Source organism: Canis aureus, chromosome 2 (assembly GCF_053574225.1).
Source record: "Canis aureus isolate CA01 chromosome 2, VMU_Caureus_v.1.0, whole genome shotgun sequence".
Classification (NCBI taxonomy): Eukaryota; Metazoa; Chordata; class Mammalia; order Carnivora; family Canidae; genus Canis; species Canis aureus.
This window is the reverse complement of record NC_135612.1, coordinates 90201004-90220116: the sequence shown is the minus strand read 5'-3', so window position 1 is coordinate 90220116 and position 19113 is coordinate 90201004. Positions and strand designations below refer to the sequence as shown.

General features: G+C 41.9%; 1 protein-coding gene across 5 annotated transcripts in view; it reads left to right on the top strand.

The window, feature by feature from the left end:
* Positions 1–19113, top strand: part of SLIT2 (slit guidance ligand 2) — a 347237-nt gene that overhangs the window by 8117 nt on the left and 320007 nt on the right. For 4 of the 5 annotated variants that reach the window (XM_077881285.1, XM_077881294.1, XM_077881275.1 and 1 more), the window contains exon 4: positions 6567–6638. In XM_077881285.1, the coding sequence (XP_077737411.1) occupies positions 6567–6638 (72 nt within the window). Of the gene's footprint in view, positions 1–3921; positions 3993–6566; positions 6639–19113 lie in introns of those variants that run through there. The other variant, XM_077881300.1, reaches the window with a different exon arrangement.

Here is a 19113-nt window from a genome sequence, read left to right as displayed (position 1 = left end):
TAGGCATTGCGTTAATTTCGCAATCGTCTTATAATAAGGAAATTGCAGTACTGATACAGGCAGAGGTTTGCACTGTTTTTCTTTTCATACCGATAGCATGTAAGGTCTTTGAACACAAGTAGTACTTTAAAGTCTCCAAGTTTTAGTATCTTCGGATTTGAAATTTCTCCTACTATGTCTTTTGACACTGCTTTTTGGCTTAAAAACAAAACAAAACAAAAAAAGTCCAGAAGTATTCCCATGAGGCCAGCTGGGGAGTCCTGGAAAATAAAGTTGCACGCTTAGACATTTCCACGTTTCTATCCAGTCGATACAAAGAAAATACTCATTTTAGCTTGGAAGAGTCTAAATCCCTTTACAACGGAACCCACATTTGACCAAACCCTACACTCTCAGGAGAGGATATCTAAAGAACACATTTTTTTTTTTTTTAAGGCCTGTGCAGAATTAGTTCTCCTGCGTGCACACACCAGTCGTAAGCAGGTGGCAGCCGGTGTGAGGCCGAGGCATTGCGGAGCCCTAGGATCCTTGCTGTAGGCCGCTGCACAGGAGTTCGAGTAGAGAATATGTGGTGGAACAGGTCTGAAGGAAAGCACCACTTATCCCCGTTCATCGAGGACCTAGAGAATCCCTCTTCTGGCTAATCCTACAAGTTTACAGGCAACACATAACACATTCCTTTTCTTAAAATAAGGGCAAGCCAACAGTGCTAATCTCCTCGGAAAAGAATGCCAGCTCATCTCGAAACCATTGTCATCTGGCCGCTTTATCCTTCCAGCTTTAAACCACAGCAGTTATTTTCTTAGGAGACACAACTTGGGGCCCGAGAACATACCAGACTTTCAGAGGCCGAGGATACACCCCGCGTGAGCGAAAGCGTGTGCGGACGATCAAGTGTGTACCCGTTCCACGTGACTCCTCGTCACTTGTTGGTAAGCGACGCTGGACTGTTCCGAATCACGCCGACCGGTCACGCAAGGCTTCGGCGCACACCAGCGACAGGGTGGCGGCCAGCGCGCCCGTCCGCCCCTCCGTGGGGCCTGCGGTTGAACGGCGGCGGCGACGGGCCTGTTCGCTGTCCGTGGGCCGCTGGACAAACGCCGAGGCAGCAGGGCTGTTTATCTTTCCCACATCTGTCTGGGGCTCCCCGGATGCCGGCTCCTTTATCCCGCCTCGCTCGCCCTGGGACGCGGGTCTGCGGAGGCAGCCGGGCAGCGTGGCACTGAACTGCGTCCCGGCCCTGCGGGTGCCTCTGCTGGCGGCGGGCCCGGCGTTGCCACTTCCACGGAAGGACGCACTTGGCTGCGTGGACTCCTCTCCCGGTCACTCTTCTTATCCTCTTTCAGAGCGATTTCTAGCTGCTGGGCTGTCGGGACACGGCGAGAGCGCTTGGAGGGGGGACTGGGAACAGTGGGGGTGACTTGGCACCGACGCCCCCGGAATATCCCCACAGGGGAGCCTGCGGGGAAGCGGCCCCGGGCGGGTCTGGGCAGGTCCGTCTGTCTGTCTGCGGGGCTGCGGCCGCCGTGGCCGCATCTGCTCCTCCCGGCCCTCCGGCCGGCGTGCCAGGGCCTCCCTGCTGGTACGCGCATTGTGCCCTCTGACCGCATGCAAGCTCCTGTGCCCCTTTGTTAAATTCAGAACTGTTGGCTGACAGCGACGCCAGAAGCCTGATGCTCTGCGTTCATGACGCTCGTGCCTCACGTGAACCTCACTGTCCGTACGGTGGCTGCACACAACCAGAAGCCTTTGCTCTCAATCCCCCGTGGCGTGTTGATCGGATTGCTTCGTCTTTCCAAAACTGTTTCCCCATCTTTGGAAGAGCGATCATCATACTGGAAGGACGTGCTTTACATCAGATGATGCCCGTAGAGCTCCCCGAAACACTTGTCACGCGGTTGGCATTTGGAGAACTGTTAGCCCGCATCTCATCACCTCGCCTCTGTTTTTCAGAAGCTCCGTGTAGGCGTTATCTGATCTCATTGAGCTAATAAAATGTGTAGATGATGAAGTTGGCTTTTGCACGTTCATATTTACTGTAGTTTTCGTTCTCATTTTCTCTGCATGGCACACGGCATTAGACGAGGTGTGGGGAACGTCCACTGGGTCCTCCAGGTTTTGTCTCAGAGTATTTCTCACACTTGCTCTGGGTGTAGAGAGAAATGTCAAGAAGCCAGGGGAGCGAAGGGGAGGCAATATTTTTACTAATAAGTTTGATTTATCCACCTGAATAATACATAACCTAAAATCGTCACCTTAAAAATGTTAGAACACCAACATTTTCGGAACAAGTAGAAGTTAACCTGAACGGAAGGCATTTTTGTTTGACCAATAGGAGATCATAGGTGATAAACTCATGAAGGCAGCGTGTATTGAAGGCTTATTACAGACCAGACACGCTGCTAAAATGCCTTATGTATGCAACAACAGGAAATGTTACGTCCACTTTCCATTTTGCATTGGGCTAAAGCTTGCGATTCTTCATTGAACTGAAGAGTCGAAAAAATAAGAGACTCGCTTTTACCAATGGACGAGACATAGGAGCAGTGGCAGATAGTGATTTGGAGCAGTGCTTGTCAATAATGCTCAGGCTGCCCTTCAAATCGAGGTTGCTGAGAATCAGCATTTCAGAGGCCAGTGGTGTTCTGTGTGATACGGAGAGATCCCTCACCCCCCTGAAGGTCACGCTCAGAAACAGCTGTAACATAGAGGAAGCAGTGTTGGGATCCCTGTCATCGTTGCCCTAGGGAGCGTCTTTGAGACGCACTCTATGCGCCTTCCTGAAATCATGAGTGACCATCCAGAGAGTCTCAGTGAGCCCTGAGATCTTGGGGGCAGATCCCGTCTAGCTGGTAGTGGCGCTAGGCCTGGATGTGATTCTACGTTCCTTTAGCAGGATGGAGTGTCCCAGCTCCGAACAATAGGTGACTGCCCCACCTGGTGAGCTTGATGGAGCCAATTTATGCCGGGTCCCATAAATCCTCCTCTGAGATACACTTAATTCACTACATGCTGTTTTTCTGTTCTGGGGACATCAGATTTCAGCTTCTTGAACTCATTTTCATTAGAATTATTATTACAGCACTATCCTCTTCAAGCTGCTAAGAAGTATTCTGTGTCATTCGGAGGTGCCAGCTAGTAGCCTGTTTAGGAGTCCTTATGCACCTTAATGGTCTTTAAAGTAATACTGGATTTTTTTTTTTAATTTCCTCTTTAAGAGTTTAATTTCTGGTCATTTTACAAGAAATCCCTGCTTAAAAATTTTCTCCTGCACTGAATATTTTGGAAGAATTTCACTTTTTATTTTAATGTTTGGATTTCCATTTATTCATAGCACCGATGGCAGAAAGAACAGGAACCCACAGTGTGCTGATATTCTTTTATGGTGAAAAAGCCTCATACTGTTTTCCTATACATGTTATCACATCCCTTACCATCTGCCCTTCTAGTGTCCTACCTTGTCTCATGCTCATGGTTGGTTTAGACAATGTTACGATCATTCACCATAGTTTTCATGAAAGAATGATAAACTACCTGAATTCGGAGAAAACTATTTTATACGTATTTTCATTTCTCTCTCAAACTTCAGGCATTTTAAAAGGATCTTAAACAGGGAGCTGAATATCAAGCTAGTTTTTTAAATTGTTTTATTTTCAAGTGGTTCATGCATCGAGAGTGAAGAAATAGACTCTATAAAGCTATGTCTTTTTTCCCCAAGGAAAGGTCAATGAGAAGTGAAATTTCAGTATTATATGATTTTGAATTAATGCTGAGATATGTTAAGCCTGTGTCTCTGATACAAGTGGTTCAGAAGATAGGTTCTGGAATCCCCCTACCTGAGTTCAGGGCTTAACTCTACATTCTGTGAGCTGGGTACCTGTCTCTAGGACAGCAGTAACCATAGTACCTACTGTTGGGGTTGGTTCTGAAGCACGAATGAGAAAGTTCATGCAAACCTCTCAGAACAGTGATCATCACATAGTACGCTTAGTGTATGTTAGCTATTGCTCTTGGAGTGAGTGAAGAATGGCTGGGACTGTGAAAGGAATGATTAGGAAAAAGGCAGTGCGTGGACCCAATCTGAAATACCTACTTTCTCAGGATATCGTAACTTGTTTGAACATGTCCGTTTCCTTCCAACTTGTGGGTGATATTGAGGACAGCAGGGGGAGGGAGGTGATGAGAAGGAAAGCAGGTGACTGCTGTATGGGGCACCTGAAGGCAGGTTTGCTGGTGGGGCTCTGGTTAGCTAGAGAGTAGCATAAAAACTAAGGCAGGGACCTCAGGGAGCAACCCAGAGGAACGTTGGCTGGATGTAAAATGCGTAGGCTAGCGTTCTGCTGAACTATATCAGCATGCGAAAAGAGAAGTATGTTGTCCTTTAGCATTTCCTAGGAGCCCACTGAGTGCCGGAGAAGAAGGGAAGAGATCCAAAGATGGGGTCTCTGTACTGGAAGACCTTCCAGTCTACTGGGAATCAGAGGAGTATGTGAATAAATATAATATAGGGTTATTTAAATATACTGTTATTTGTCAAATGCCATGGGGTTGGGGAGCACAGCCAGGGGAGGCACCACCTCTGTGTAGGGGAACCAGGGAAGTTTCAAATACCATGTAAGATGTCCCATCTCAAAGGAAAGCTTGGAATAGGGGCTTGAAGGAGCATCCTGGTTGCAGCTGGAGAATCCTGCAGGGAGTCTGTTGGTCCAGTGGTTGGATGACTTTACGACAGCCCACATCTGCCATGTTACAAGTCGAGATTGGCTCTTGGAATTATGGGAGTCTATCCGAGAGCGGTTGCTTCCCTAAAAAATTTCTAATTTCTGCTATTGTGAATATTCATGCTTTGTCGTTTGAGAGAAAAACATAACTGGGTCACAATGAAGTTACGTTTTATCAGAATTGCATCAAGGTAGATTCTGGAAATACTCCTTCCTTTACTCCTTGCCCAGTGGAGAAAAATAAATGAGTAAAGAGCTCTTGGTTTTGCTTTAGATTTGACCTTGTTGTCTGCTTTGTTTAAATAAATTTGTGTAAGTGGGAAGAAATTCCACTCTTTTGCCACTAATTTTACTATTTCCCCGCCTAATTGTCTTGGCCTCCTTTTTTATGGGTGTGCATTTTATTAAGCTGAGAGTGTTTCCGTAGATGGTCAACTTCTTCATAACGCGAGTTTGTGTAACGAAAGTCACGGTTTTCATCATTGCCTCGTGGCATTTTAGAGTTGGAAGAAGTTCTGAAGTTCACCTGGTGCGATTTTTCGCCTAGCGCAGGATTTCTTTTTATTATGTCCTTTGCGAGAAAAAAAAAATAACAAGCAAATGCATAGCCCCTGCTTGAATATAAATGGAATTAAAAAATTGAGAGTTCCTCAAGGCAGGTCATTCCATTTCTTCTAGTTTTTGGAAATTTTCTAATTCTTAGAAAGGTCTTCTTATCATCTACTTTCTTAAGACTCATAATCAAACTAGTGCCATTTCTGCCCTCTGGAGATTAAATAAGTATAATTTTGTTCCTATCTGATGACCATTTACATATGTCAAGATGGATATGCTTTCTCTTCCTGTCCTCTTAACATTTATAGTTAAGGCTCAAGAAATAGCTCCAGGTTCTTCAATATGACATTAATTTTCTGGACCTTCTTATTCTCGTCTAGAGCTATAGCAACTTGTAAATCGTTTAAGTGTCCATGTTTTGCATCAGCCTATCATTATTTTATTTAACTTTGGAAAATGCAGGGGGATGGACATTATTTTTACTGATTTCGGTTGCCCGAAATCAGGTCAGGTTGCCCACTTAAGGCGAATCAGACTTCCCAACTCTTTAACGAACGTCCACGGTCCAGGAGAACTCCGTTACATGGCATCAGGGCATGAATTAGTTGCAGTTACATTTTTTTTTCTAAATTCTAAATTTAAATTCATATCAGGTAAACATTTAAAAAAGCATTATCTAAGCATTTCTAGCCACCATGATTGGTTATAAGCCGGCCTTGTTTTTAGCTAAGGGTCAAGAATTGTGGGTTTAGGTTTGGACCTCTGTGGTTTTTCCTCTGCTTTCGCCCATAGGGACAAATCATGCTGACAGTTTTTCACAGTTTTTTTTTTTTTCCCCCAACTAAGCAAGATGCTCACAAAATTGAAATTTCCATCTCCCCATAATGCCTTGGCTGAAAATTTAGGTCATCTGGGACAGCACATGAATCTTTTTTTAGGGCACCGTTCACGGTGGCATTTGTGCTGTGTACTGCACACACCTAACCCAGACACCAGAGTCTGAGTCAAGAAACCCTTTTTCATCGTGTGTATCCTGGATGACTGATGTTGCACGGGATGTGAGGCTAGGGCTTAGGCCCGGGGAGTCATCCGGGTGAGCGTAATGGAAAATTGCTTTAAAGAGTCAGGTGACACAAGGTGTAACCAACTTCTGATTTGCAATGCTTGGGTTCTTTTGAATGTCATTTCTTTCTTCCCTGAAACAGGATGAGGCATGACACGACTAAATCACAGACTGGTTGTTGGGTATTTTGTGTGTAACGTATGCTTTGTTTTTGTTTTTCTCAAAAGGCGTTTAAACAGAAATCACCTTCAGCTGTTTCCTGAGTTGCTGTTTCTTGGGACTTCGAAGCTGTACAGGCTGTAAGTAGACAGAAACGGTTATTGTTGCTTCGGGTAGTACCTTGTATTTTATTAAATGTATTTTGGATCTGTTTCCTTGTGCTCTCCTGGAATCTGTTCACCGGTAGATTAATGGATTAAGAGTATACCTCTCTTTTCTTTTCTTTTCTTTTTTTTTTTTTTTTTTGGTCTTATGGAAGCTTATGATTGGTTTTCCAGTGGTTTCAGTTGTTGTATTTGGTCAGCATTTAGTGGTTTCTGTCTGTGTCCTTGTAATTGTATTATTGTCTCTTGGTTGTGCGGTGGTGAGGAGATTTACCTTACTTCTTTACGGAAACTTTTGATTAAGGTCTGGAGGGGAAAATTGCCACTGTGTTTCCTTTTCAGAGGAAGTTGGCAGTGTTTCCTTGTAAAGTTCGGGTTCTTAGTGTCAGCCTTCTTGACATTGTTTCTGTACTGGAGTAGTGTTTATTAGTCTGGAAATATTATTATAAGGTATTTAAAGAGGCCTGTAAATTTCCTCTTAAATGTTCCTTTTAAAACCAGAATTCCAAACTCTGCAATAGGAATGGCTGTAAAGGTCTCGTAACAACTCTGTCGTAGGGTGTTAAGGGAAGTACGTGTTTGGAAGGAGCGTCATGTAACTTTTAGGCAGAATCAGTCTTTCCTCCCTGGAATGCTTGTTCGCTGACCTAAGATGGGATGGCGAAAACACATTTTTGAAAGCTTTTAAAATTAGATTTTCAGCCATACAAATGATTCCGTGCAGATGGGAGCTAAGCTACAGAGCGTGGGAAGAATAAATAACCACGATCGGTGGCGTTCGTGGACGTTGCGCCCCAGCCTCCCCCACGGGCTCCGTTCGCGGGGAGGGGCGCCCGCAGCCTGGCTCCGTCGGGGCCCGTCGCTGTCACGGTCATAGCAGGAGGAGGAGCGTCCTCTAGGCCAGCAGCGGCCTGGCTCCTTGGGCCCCTGAGGCCTTGGCTGCGGAGGGTTGGCCCTGGGCCCCGGCGCCCTCCCCCAGCGCGGCCCAGGTCCCCGGGCAGGGCTTCCCCTCCCCGTGCTCCCCGCCGGTTACTCAGCTCAAGTCAAGCAAATTGAGAAGAAAACCAAACCTGAAGATTGACTTTTAAATAAGCGTTTCTGTAAGGACTGTTTTGACTAAGGAACTAGGAGATAGGCCATTAAAAAGCTTCCATGGATGATGAGAGACCCCTGACTCTGGGAAACGAACAAGGGTGGTGGAAGGGGAGGGGGGTGGAGGTGCCTGGGGGACAGGCACTGAGGGGGCACTTGGCGGGATGAGCACTGGGGGTTATGCTAAATGTTGGCAATTGAACTCCAATTAAAGAAATAAAAAAAAAGATTCCATGTATATATAGAAGTTGATATTTCTACTTAAGTATTTCTGCTTAGCTTCCAAGATGGGCCACAGGGATGGTTTTCGTAGTCACTCTGCTTTCCGCTTTAAGTTGCTGTGATTGAGGAGACTGAAGCATTGGCTTCAAGGCTCCGGTACAATGAAGGATACGAAACCACTGCTCTGCTAATAGTGTCCATATATGTGCAGTCCGCCCCAATCTGGGACATTTTCGATTTTCTTTGAAGCCAGGAAAGTATAATTTAAATGAGGACTGTCATCTACAATTAAAAGCACTAAGCTTTTAGAAGGAAAAATTCTTAAATTTTAAGAATTTAAAAAAATTTTAAGAAGGGAAAATTCACTTCTGCACAGTCTCTGAGGAACAAGAATATATGGTTTTTAGTCTAGAAGTAGTTGGATTACTTCTCTTGGAAGGCTTCAGGTGGTGTAATACAGTACCGCATCCTCTATCGGCAAATTATATTGTTGAACTTTTTTTTTCCCACTTTGACAATATCACGTAGCAGGCCAAGGGGTGTTCTCTCATATTTTGTTATGATTGTCCAACTTTAGGGAGCTGCCATGCGAAAAGAAACTGATAGCTTCAAGAGATGAATGAAAGAAACAGAACCTGTAAAACTCTCAGGCAGTGTTTCCTAGTTCATTATAAATAATAGTGAAAGGGAATATAAGGGAAGGGAGAAGAAATGTGTGGGAAATATCAGAAAGGGAGACATAACGTAAAGACTGCTAACTCTGGGAAACGAAGTAGGGGTGGTAGAAGGGGAGGAGGGCGGGGGGTGGGAGTGATTGGGTGACGGGCACTGGGGGTTATGCTGTATGTTGGTAAATTGAACACCAATTAAAAAAAAAAGAAAAAAAATTAAGTTCATAGACTTATACACCAAAAAAAAAAAAAAAAAAAAAAGCATGTAAACACTGGGAAAATGGGCAGCTAGAAAATGCATTCGGAGTTGTGATGTCCCTGTCTGGCTAGCGTGACTTCCCCTGGGAAGTTCTGGGAGATAAGACTTTATTTCTTAGAAGTAGTTGCAAGAGGGACTTGAGTGCTTTGACATCCCCGGAGTTAGGGGCTGATGGCATAATGTTTAATATCGATTGGGGCTTAACACGTGACATAAGTACTAAAGACACGTGGAAACTGGTGTAATTTTTTTTCTCCATCCTCAGGTCAGTGATTGTTTGAGTGGAGGCACTGTAGTCCCACCTGCGTTAGATTTAGTGAGTGGTTACCAGTGGTCTCCTTCTTGAGTAGATAAGTTATAAGCCACATGTTTTAAGCTCTAAGCTACTTCTTTAGGATGATGATCGTTAAGTGGAATAAACAACCACCATCAAACGTCTTTCATGAGTAAAGCCTGTGAGCCTGACCGCCTAGCCAGCGTGAGCTCCAAGAGGAAGGGTTCAGGTTCAGATTTTCATCATGTGATACAGGTGCCTCGCAGTTCACCCAAAACAAATGTTCTCACAGATGGGAGAATGTGCAGAAATATGAAAACACAAATGTCCTTTAAAATGTTCACTGAAAAATGAATCTTTCACAAGAGGGATAAGTGACAGAACAAAGGATACAGGATTTCTGATACATAACAGAGAAAATATGTTGGGACAGGGAAGGTATTTGACTCATCGCTGCACCGACAAATTAAGCGATCCCTAATTGCCTGCCATATAATGTAGCAGAGGCACGCACATCTAGAATTCATGAAAGAAACAAATTCATAATTTATTTTCTCTTATCAGTTGTTGCATGATTCTCATTACCATCTCTGTTTCTTTTTCTGACTTACCGCCTTAGCTAATACTTTCCCCCTTATTTGATACTCTTTTTTAATCCTGGTCTACAACCGCTGAAGACGTGCACTAGTTTATTGTGTGCTTCATCCTACTGGTGTTTGATTTTTTTTATCACAGTGTACTTAGATTAAAAAGAGTCTGATGTACTGGACATTATGCAGATTTTCTTCTCACGTTTATAATGAATAATCACCATTTGACTCTTGGCTGAAAATGAGATGCCAGGTGAAGCAGCACACATGCTTTTTTTGGACTCTAAATGCAATATAAAAGAAAAAGAGGGTACACTGTATATGAATTATGATTCGACACGGTTGGTTGCTGCTAGCGGCCAAATATGCTTTTCCTTTGCTGTCTGCTCCAATTTCTCTTTGGACGGGTTCAGAGAGCACTACATGTTCAGGTCAAGATGTTTGCTCAGAAATAGTAGTACAGTTGCAGCTGTGTTTGTTGGAGCAGGAGACTAGTTTAAATAGCATTACCATTTATCCAGTCCATTAACAGAACTCTGTAAAATAATACCAACTCTGCATAAACGACAGGACAGTGTAATAAAATTACAAGCACTTGTTGACAGATGGAAAGTGTAAGTAAAGGGAAAGCAAAGGGCCAGAGGTTGGAGGTTAAAAGAGACAGCACATGGTTTCCTTAACTTGCACAGATACGCCATTCTCCCTGTTGCTCCTCCTCCAAAACCGATGCTGCATTTTTATTATCGACCTAAGAGTGAAAAAAATTATTTTTGGAACAATCTGGAGCTGGTCAACGGAGATTTTAGCGACTTTTCGAAATGGGCGACCGTGATTGTCTGAGATTTATGAGTGGCAATTATGTATATGAGTAGCATGTACAAATCTTCCTGATAAATGTAACCTTACAGGTGATTTACCAGTGAGTGATTCACACTTTTCAGCTGGAGTTTGCAGCTACTAATCCGGGCTCATTAGAGAGGAATTTCGTTGGGACTACTGCGGTCAAGCTTTTGGTTATAAATATTTGTTTTGTGGTTTTCAGTTTATTTCTTTGAGTATTATTATATTTACCCAGACTTCTAACATAAGCTTAAGTACTGCAGAAACTCATTTTTCACTGGTGTGTACTGAAACAAAACAAAACTAACAAATGAAATTAAATGCATGAGTCCCAGTGATCCATTTTCTCTACTTCTTTGAATAAAAACCTTTGTATTTCTGGTTCACAAGTGGCATTTATTATTCCCCAGTGAGTTTTGGAGTCTCTGAATTATCTAGCATTATAAATAGTATTTTTAAACTCAAGGGCTCTTTTTATGGCCTAGTGACTACTTACCTGAGACAAATAGATTTTGACCGCTTAATCTGATTGGTCAGGTCGCAGTTCATTGACTGTCAGATAGGATCGCAGATGCTTAACGTTGTTTTTAATAATAATAGAACTTTTTTTATTTTTAGAAGAAAACAAATTTTTGTTTCATTATGGTAAAAATTCATTCGCGAAGTATGACAAATATACAGGGGAGCTGTCTTTATTTCCCTTTTGTCTCGCCCCGTAGAAGGAGCTTTAGTGTTTGTTTTTGGTTTTTAATAGTTACAAGAGTAACATACATATCCTTGGGTTAAAAAGTTGGGACAATCCAGAAAAATAGAAAAAGGGAAGTGGAGATTATTCATTATCCTGCCATCCAGACACAACCGTTAGTAAACTTGTCAGTTATTATTCACCGACTTTTCTATGATTATGCATATACATGCTGACAAACATTTGTTATGAAAACATGTTTTGTTTTGTTTTGTTTTTATGTCCCCAGGGCCTAGTATGAGGCTTGACCTTTAGAAACCTCTCAGTAAGTGTTTGATATATTGAATTAAATCTCCGTCGGGTTCAGGGTTTGTAACGTGAATGAGCAAACAGCAACCCTGGGAAGGCACTAGGAATAATAGAGAGCCAAATTAAATTTAAAGGGTAACTCGGCTAATTAAATGTTTAGTCCCCTCAGGTCTTCTAAACATTGGAGGGTCTGGGTAGACACGCGCAAAATAAAAATAACCCGTTTTTCGCTTCGGCAAAATATTCATTACCTTGCTATAATCCTACATTTCTATAAAACCGTGTGATTTCGTCTCGAGGGGGCTTGTATCCAGGGATAATCGCGGAGTACCAGGGCGGAGCTTGTGTCAGAATTCCTCGAGTTCTTGTCTGCCTGCCCTGGTTCAGGCGTGGGCGTGGGCTCGGGGAGGTGTCAGGTGCGGAGCTCTGCCTCCCTCCCCCTCCCCGGGCGGTGGCCCTGCCCAGTAAATCCGGGTTGTGCAGGATGGCAGGTTGCAGTTGCCAGGGTTACCGTTGTCTGGCCGGACCCACAGCTCCACTGGCCGAGCTGCCCCATCCGGGCGCTGCTCCCTTCCTGTCCCTTGCCGCTGCCAAGGCGCAGACGCTGGGGTGCACTCTCTGTACCGTTGTTCACCCCAAGGCTCCCCCCCGGGCTCCGCGGGCCCGACAGACTGACTTTGGAAACTGAGACCCTGGACGTACATGAGATAAAACTTAGAAACCCGCTAACCACCCGTGATGGAAACACCAAGGCCCACTGTTGGGCCCGTAACCTCACTGTTACGGGGCCCGGGGGCTCTGCTCTTGCCCCTTGAAGAATGGAGCTTTAGGGGGAGCATTTAATTTGAAAAGATTACGATTGCACGAGCCAGTCTTGAGTGTGCAGACACAGCCTCGCCGCGCGGGTACCCGGGCTCCTTCAGAGTCGCCCTCGCCACTTGGCGTGCGGGAGGGAGGCGGCCGCCCGTAGCACTGACTTGTGATTCTGTTTTAAAATCCACACGTAAAAAAAATAAATAAATAAATAAATAAAAATAAAATCCACACGTGCTCCGGTGACCTCGAAGTCACCCATGTGACGGAGACGAACACCGTGCTTGGGAGGCTTGCCGGGCCTCGTGTCGGTAGTTTTATTTGCGAGAGATCACAAGTAGAAGGGGGGCTGCTGAGACGGGTCCGAAGTTGGTAGGCTCCTGCTAGGTGCCCAGCACCTGCCGTGCACCCGGGCAGCAATCCTTCCCGTCCAAGTGGCCGACTTGTGCAAACGGTTGTGTCCCGGGTGTAAAGGTGTCTGCGTCCACCAGCAGGCGCTCGCGGTAGGCCGGTTTGCAGCTGGAGAGAGAGGACCGTGATGGATGCTGGTATGTGGTGTCCGTGGGCCTCGGCCACCGCTAACGTCTGACCTGCGACATGTAAACTAAAACTTAGTTCTGCAACAGTGATTGCGTTTGCTGACACGTGAATTTAAGTCTATGGTTTTCATGTCAAAGAGATGTTTTTTCAGTACACATCATCAAGCGAACATTTTAAAATTCGGCGATAAGTCCTAGAATTGCCACTGCAGTCTCAAGGATATAATTTGGTGACCAAAATTGGCAAAAATAATTGTAGGAATAAGGGCCCATCGGATTGTAGTTCTGTTAGCTAATTTTAATATATTTATGTTATGTCTTAAGACACTGAAATCAACCAGTGTGTGGCATAAGAGAGGACATAAAACACTGGTGTTTGAATACCTACTGAGATATTAGCAGCTCTGTTATTTTTGGGAATCAGGTGACGCCTGTGGAGTCTAGTTTCCGTATCTTTAAAATGGGAATGATCATGTTTTCCTCCTGAGGATGTTTCAAGATTCTATATTCAAAAGAACATTGCCAACGTCCCAGGGTGATAGAAATTGTATGATTATTATCTTGTCCTTGCAAAGATGAAAATAATAGTCACACAGATGTCTTTGCAACTTGCCCAGTCAGCAAATCTCCTTGTTCTGTTTCACCTCTGTCTTGCAATTATTGTCGATGTAGTAACACATGCAGAAGCACAGCCACATTAATTTTTTTACCACTACAAATTAACATAAAATGTGCACTTGCATCATCTTGTTTCTCCTTACTTGGCCACACAAGGTACATTAAGGCCAGAATGTTCTTAATGAGATCTCCTGCCCTCTCCCAGTTGATGATTCATGTAGTTTTAAAATTCCTGTATAGAGTGAATTAGCTGTAGAAAGAGAGACTATGACTCAGAAACTGTGTTAGTGTACATATTTGGGTGGTTGTTTTAATGATGTTTTTTGGTAAATAAATGAGGGAAAAATAGGAGTTCGCCCGCAAAAACTGCCTACGCTCCTTAAACTACAGATAAACTATTCTAAAAGTTATCAAGAAGATTTGCATATGTTCCTAAAGAACATTTTTATTGCTAATTAAAATTTCAATCTTTAAAACCATCTAAGATAATTAACCCATTGATCTTGTAATATGCAAATATGATGTGATCTGTGGAACAGTCTGTCATCTTTACATAAACTGCATATGTGATTGTAAGTGCATTTTTAGATTAAACATATGTCAGAATGCAGTGCAAATTGCAAATCGTTTAGCACTTTGGATTTAAACAATATTTGATAATGAAATAGATCTGAGCCAGAAGCTATTTTTGTTTCGTTTTGTTTTTATTGTAACTCCATTACTTTTCGCATGTACATAAGCTTTGCAGGCAGAGGCAATGTGGTGTGTCTCCTCTTTATTACCTGCTACCCATAACCCAGTTAATTGCTATCACTGAATTCTTAGTAGAAAGTTGAAAAATCATGATAAATATTTGGTTAATGCTGATGGATGTAAGAAACTTTGGGACAAGAGTTTTTTCTTTTTCTTTTTCTTAAGAACGACATTCTAGAGAAGGAAGCAATGAAAAGTAAAAAGGCCTGTTGGTGGCAACACCCGTGGTGTAGTGTAGGACATGCCTGTGTGAAATGTTATTAAGAGAACATCTGCGCCTCTTGAAATCTCCCCCAAATGAATGTGTACAGCTAAGTATGGCAACTTGATTTAAGTGTTTAAAAAAAAAAAAAAACTTAAAGAAAAGAGAAATAAATACGTCTGGAAACAGAATGGGAAAAGATAGCTTTGCCCCGTCATGATAGGTTTCTTCAACTAGTGAAAGATTAAAGCTTGAAGTATGTGAATAGCTGAGAACAGCACAGAGAAAGGTTGATTGCTTCCCCTCCAACAGTTCCAATTGATTGAAAAAAGCCTAATTTAAAGTTCTGTTTGTTCTATGTCTTAAACCATCAGAATTCTCTTTTAGGACCGGAGGAATGCTCTGGAGGAAAAAGAATCCAAGGATAAAAAGTCATTGCAAGCCAACAATTGTTCCTAATCCTCACAAAATGCTGGAGAAATTAAATTTATTCTTTATTGCTCAAAGTGTTACCTAGGTCACTGGGCGATGGGAAAATTGGACTGGAAGTCGAGTAGGCGCAAGCTTTGTTTTGTGTCTAGATGCTTAACCTTAGACACGACAAGGCATCTCAGAGTGTGGTGGGAACTTGGTTCAGAGCGTTAACACCAAGACTTTTATTACCCTGGATTTATAATAGGCTGTGCTGTCAGGAGATGAAAATGTTGTGTTTACATTGCAGTGTTAAATGATCATTTAATTAACACCTAAGGAAAAAAAAAAAAAAACTTGTGAAATTCTTAGCAGCTTTTATTGTTGGTTTCCTGGGAGGTTTTAATATCCAAGTTTCATTGAGATTTCTTTTTGTAAGTAGAGACACAAAAGACATTATAAACTTTTTAAGGAAGACAAACAGTTTAACCTTGACCCCTTTTTTTCTGAAATATTAATTTAAATCACATTTTAAATCTGGCGTGCCTATTTAAAAGGTTTCTAGACTAATATATTAAAATATGTCTTAATTAAACACTTTATTTTTGTGTCAACGTGTGTAATGTTTAAATATTTATTTAATTTACGGTCTACGCTTCCTACCGCAAAACATTTGAAATTGCCCATTAGTTTATCATAAGAAGTTCATGTTTAGCATACTGATTATACACATTTTTACATCTTTTAAGCTACCACTGTAGTTATACTGTTTTAAGAATTGGGGTCAAAATATGTAGTCACAGGCAAGCAAATTATAGGGGAAAAAGGTCCCTTGTTATTATATTATCATCATGATTATTTAATAGGTGGTAGCTATTATCATGATTTAAAAAACATATATATAGACAGGATGAAATATGAATTAATGTGAAACTTCAGATGTGCTTCATTAATTATGAAAATATTACATGTTATCAAATTCCTTGATTTATTTTTCATCTTTGATTTACTTTTCATCTTTTAGCAGTTACCTAAAAGGAAGAGTTTGAAGCAAATTGATAACATTTGGAAAGTATGATATGTACTGCCAGAGACAGCTGCTCACTCACTCACTGTGTTTTTTCTAAAAGTAATATTAGAATTTATATCTTAACTCCTTTCATTTTATCTGGATATGCAACTGCATATATTCAAAAATATGAAACTGTAAAAAATATTTACAGTTATTTGCTGTGAAAGTAAAATCTTTTTGTTTTTCCAGAAATAAATGTCCTGCTGTAGTTTTTCTAAGGACACTATTTTTATTCATACCGCAACTAAAAATGTTTATCCCTTTTTTAAAAGTTTAAACTCAAATGCCTCAGGATAAAACCTGCTTTCTGTATTATTCATGGTAAAAGAGTTCAAGAAGGATTGAATGTTATTAAAATCTCTTAATAGAAAGCCCTGCTTTGAACCAAGAATTACATTCTCATTCACAAAATACTGCTGAACTTAGTATGGGCACTTTCTACAATGTTAAATGTTCTCCTTCTATCAAATTTCAGCTTTTCTCCAAAACGTTCCTTTTTTTTTTTTTAAACCCACATTGATCTTTTTCTTTTTAAAGCTCCTTGTCTACCCAAAATTGAGTAACAAAAACCTCTAAGTAGGACTATTGCTTTGAGGCTTATTTCCTTCACATGAGGATCCACCTTTAGACTGAGATGGTTGCCAGACACAAAATGCTCAGCGGTTAAAAATTAGTGAAAGGGAGAGGTAACAAATTTTGTTTTTTTAACAGACTGGATAGCTAGATGTTCTAAATGATATAGTCCATTATACTAATAGCTATTCCAAGCCAACCAGGTTGTTGTGTGCTTGTGAAGTGTGTGTGCTTGGGAAGTGGGGATCCTGAGAGGTAGAGAAACGTACACAGTTTGTGAATGTTCAAGATGCTTGAGGAATATAAATTTAGGGAAGTATAGGAAATTCCACTAAACATAATTATGTTGCTTTTGTGCTAAAAAAAAAAAAAAAAAAAAAAAAAAAAGGCCATGATACGCTTTTTTTGTACTGAGAAAGTGAGTGTCAAGGTTTATACATTAGTTATTTGGAATCGTCAACTAGTAAATAAAAAGAAAGATTCTGGGATTTATTGCAGGTAAAGTTTCTGAGTCTGTGTCTTAAAAAATAGAAATAACTGCTCTAAATACAAACAATAATGCTTCAATGAATACATTTGATGGCTATTCAATAGGAACTGTTGAATATAATGAGATGGGGAGATAGGATATCTAGAAATACTCTGCATCCTACTCCACAGGGATTAGGTGAGTTAAAATTAACTTCCTATTTGCATAGAACTCTCTTGCCTGCCTTTTAGGACCAATTAGTATTTAGTTCTGTATTACTTCTTCAGCTTTATCATTGTGATCACAGCATGCGCACTGCATCCCAGCGGTTGCTTCCCGGAAGTCCTCACACATTTGTGGCCTCCAGTCTCGCTGCCAGTTTATGGCAGCATAGTTCACCTGTGGGTATAATAAGTCTCCCCTCCTTCGTGAGACCCTCTCAACTGCTTCAGTGCCTTATGGCCAGATGATCTTTGATTATAAGGTAGTGGTTATGAGTACAGACCGTCACGTGACTGTGTAGATGTGAATCACTTAATGTGTAGATTTCAGAATGTCATTCAGTTGCCTTCCCCGTGCCTCAGTTTCTCCTTGTGTAAAAAAAGAAAAAAGAGAGAGGATAATGGAATTTACTTCCTGGAAGTGCTGTATGGAGTCAGTTTTCAGTAAACAAGGCTTAGTTGGATGCTTGATACACGGTAAATGCTGTATTTTATGTTATTTTTATTTTTTTGACTTTTAAAACAACTGTTATTTCCTGTGTCGTATAATGTGCAGTAACATATTCTTTAATCGTAACGTGTGTGTTAACTTTGCAAAGACTCCTGTCCCGTGTTTGTCTTTGTTTTACATACAGCATCTCGCCCAATGCAGGTTGCTTAATCAATACTTTCCAACTGAATGTTGATGGAAATTAAACCTGAAAATAATTAACAGTAGCTTGAACTTGGAATGAAATACATTGTGAAAAGAAGGCTGGATGAGAAAAGTCAGAAGACAGCCTGCCTAGCTAACACTCCTAGCTCTGTTGGTCACCCCTGGCTGCAGATGCTGAGCAGGGGCGCTTGATCTCTTTTTGAGGATGAGTTTCTTTGCTCATGAAAGTCTATAGTAAGTCAGATAAGAGGGTGAGCACATGTGGTGTGTCCACCTCCTCTCCCCAGAACTTAGCACGGGCTTCCCCGTCTCTAGGGAATGCTCAAACATGATTGAGAGGAGGGAACGAGATCAAAATATATCACACTGTTCCAGCTCTTTTTCAGAAATGTATAGGGAACCCTTCACAGGACTTGCAGGAATCACAGGGGTGGAATTATTCATGGTAATAAACCAGGAATTAGATCATTATATTGTGGATTAGTGATTTTGGGATTGTTCTCTCTTATTAGCAATTAAAAAAAATAAAGCCGGTTTCTTTTCTGGATAAATACAGCCTGCCTGTGTTTTGCAATGCTTTGGCATTAAATGTGAATTGTTTGAAGGTTTGGATTTAAAAAAAAAAAGGCGATTAAGGGAGATTTTATGGTGATGCATTATTAAGTGGTTATCCTGATACTTGGTAATCCCTCAGTATGAGGGAAGTAGCGTTACCATTGAAGTAGTTTCAGTAATCACCTGCCTCGCAAACGTCACTAATGGGAGTGTGAGGTGAGCTAAAAAGTCAAACAAGGCAAATCCAAGGAGGAGAAATGGTGCTGGCTGATGCCGGGTATGCCCATAGCTGTGTTATCAGCTGCTGATTGTAGCAGGTTTGAGAGTAGGGACCATCATTTTCTATCACTCTGCCCGGGAAATGCACTGTGTGCCCTGGACAATTAATTTCCCTGACCTTTCGGGGAGAGTAGAGCATACAGAACCTGAATACCCCGAAGGCAGCTGAAATCTGGAGTCTTTTTTCCAAAAGGCGAGCTCACTTTTCTGAGTCGGTATGGGTTTTTCTCCACAACCACCCCCCCCCCCCCCCCCGCCGCTGTCTTTAAGGGGAATGAATTCCACACCTAATTAATAGTTTCAAGGCAAGTTGTTAATCAGGTACTCCAAGTGACCACCCTGGATTCCT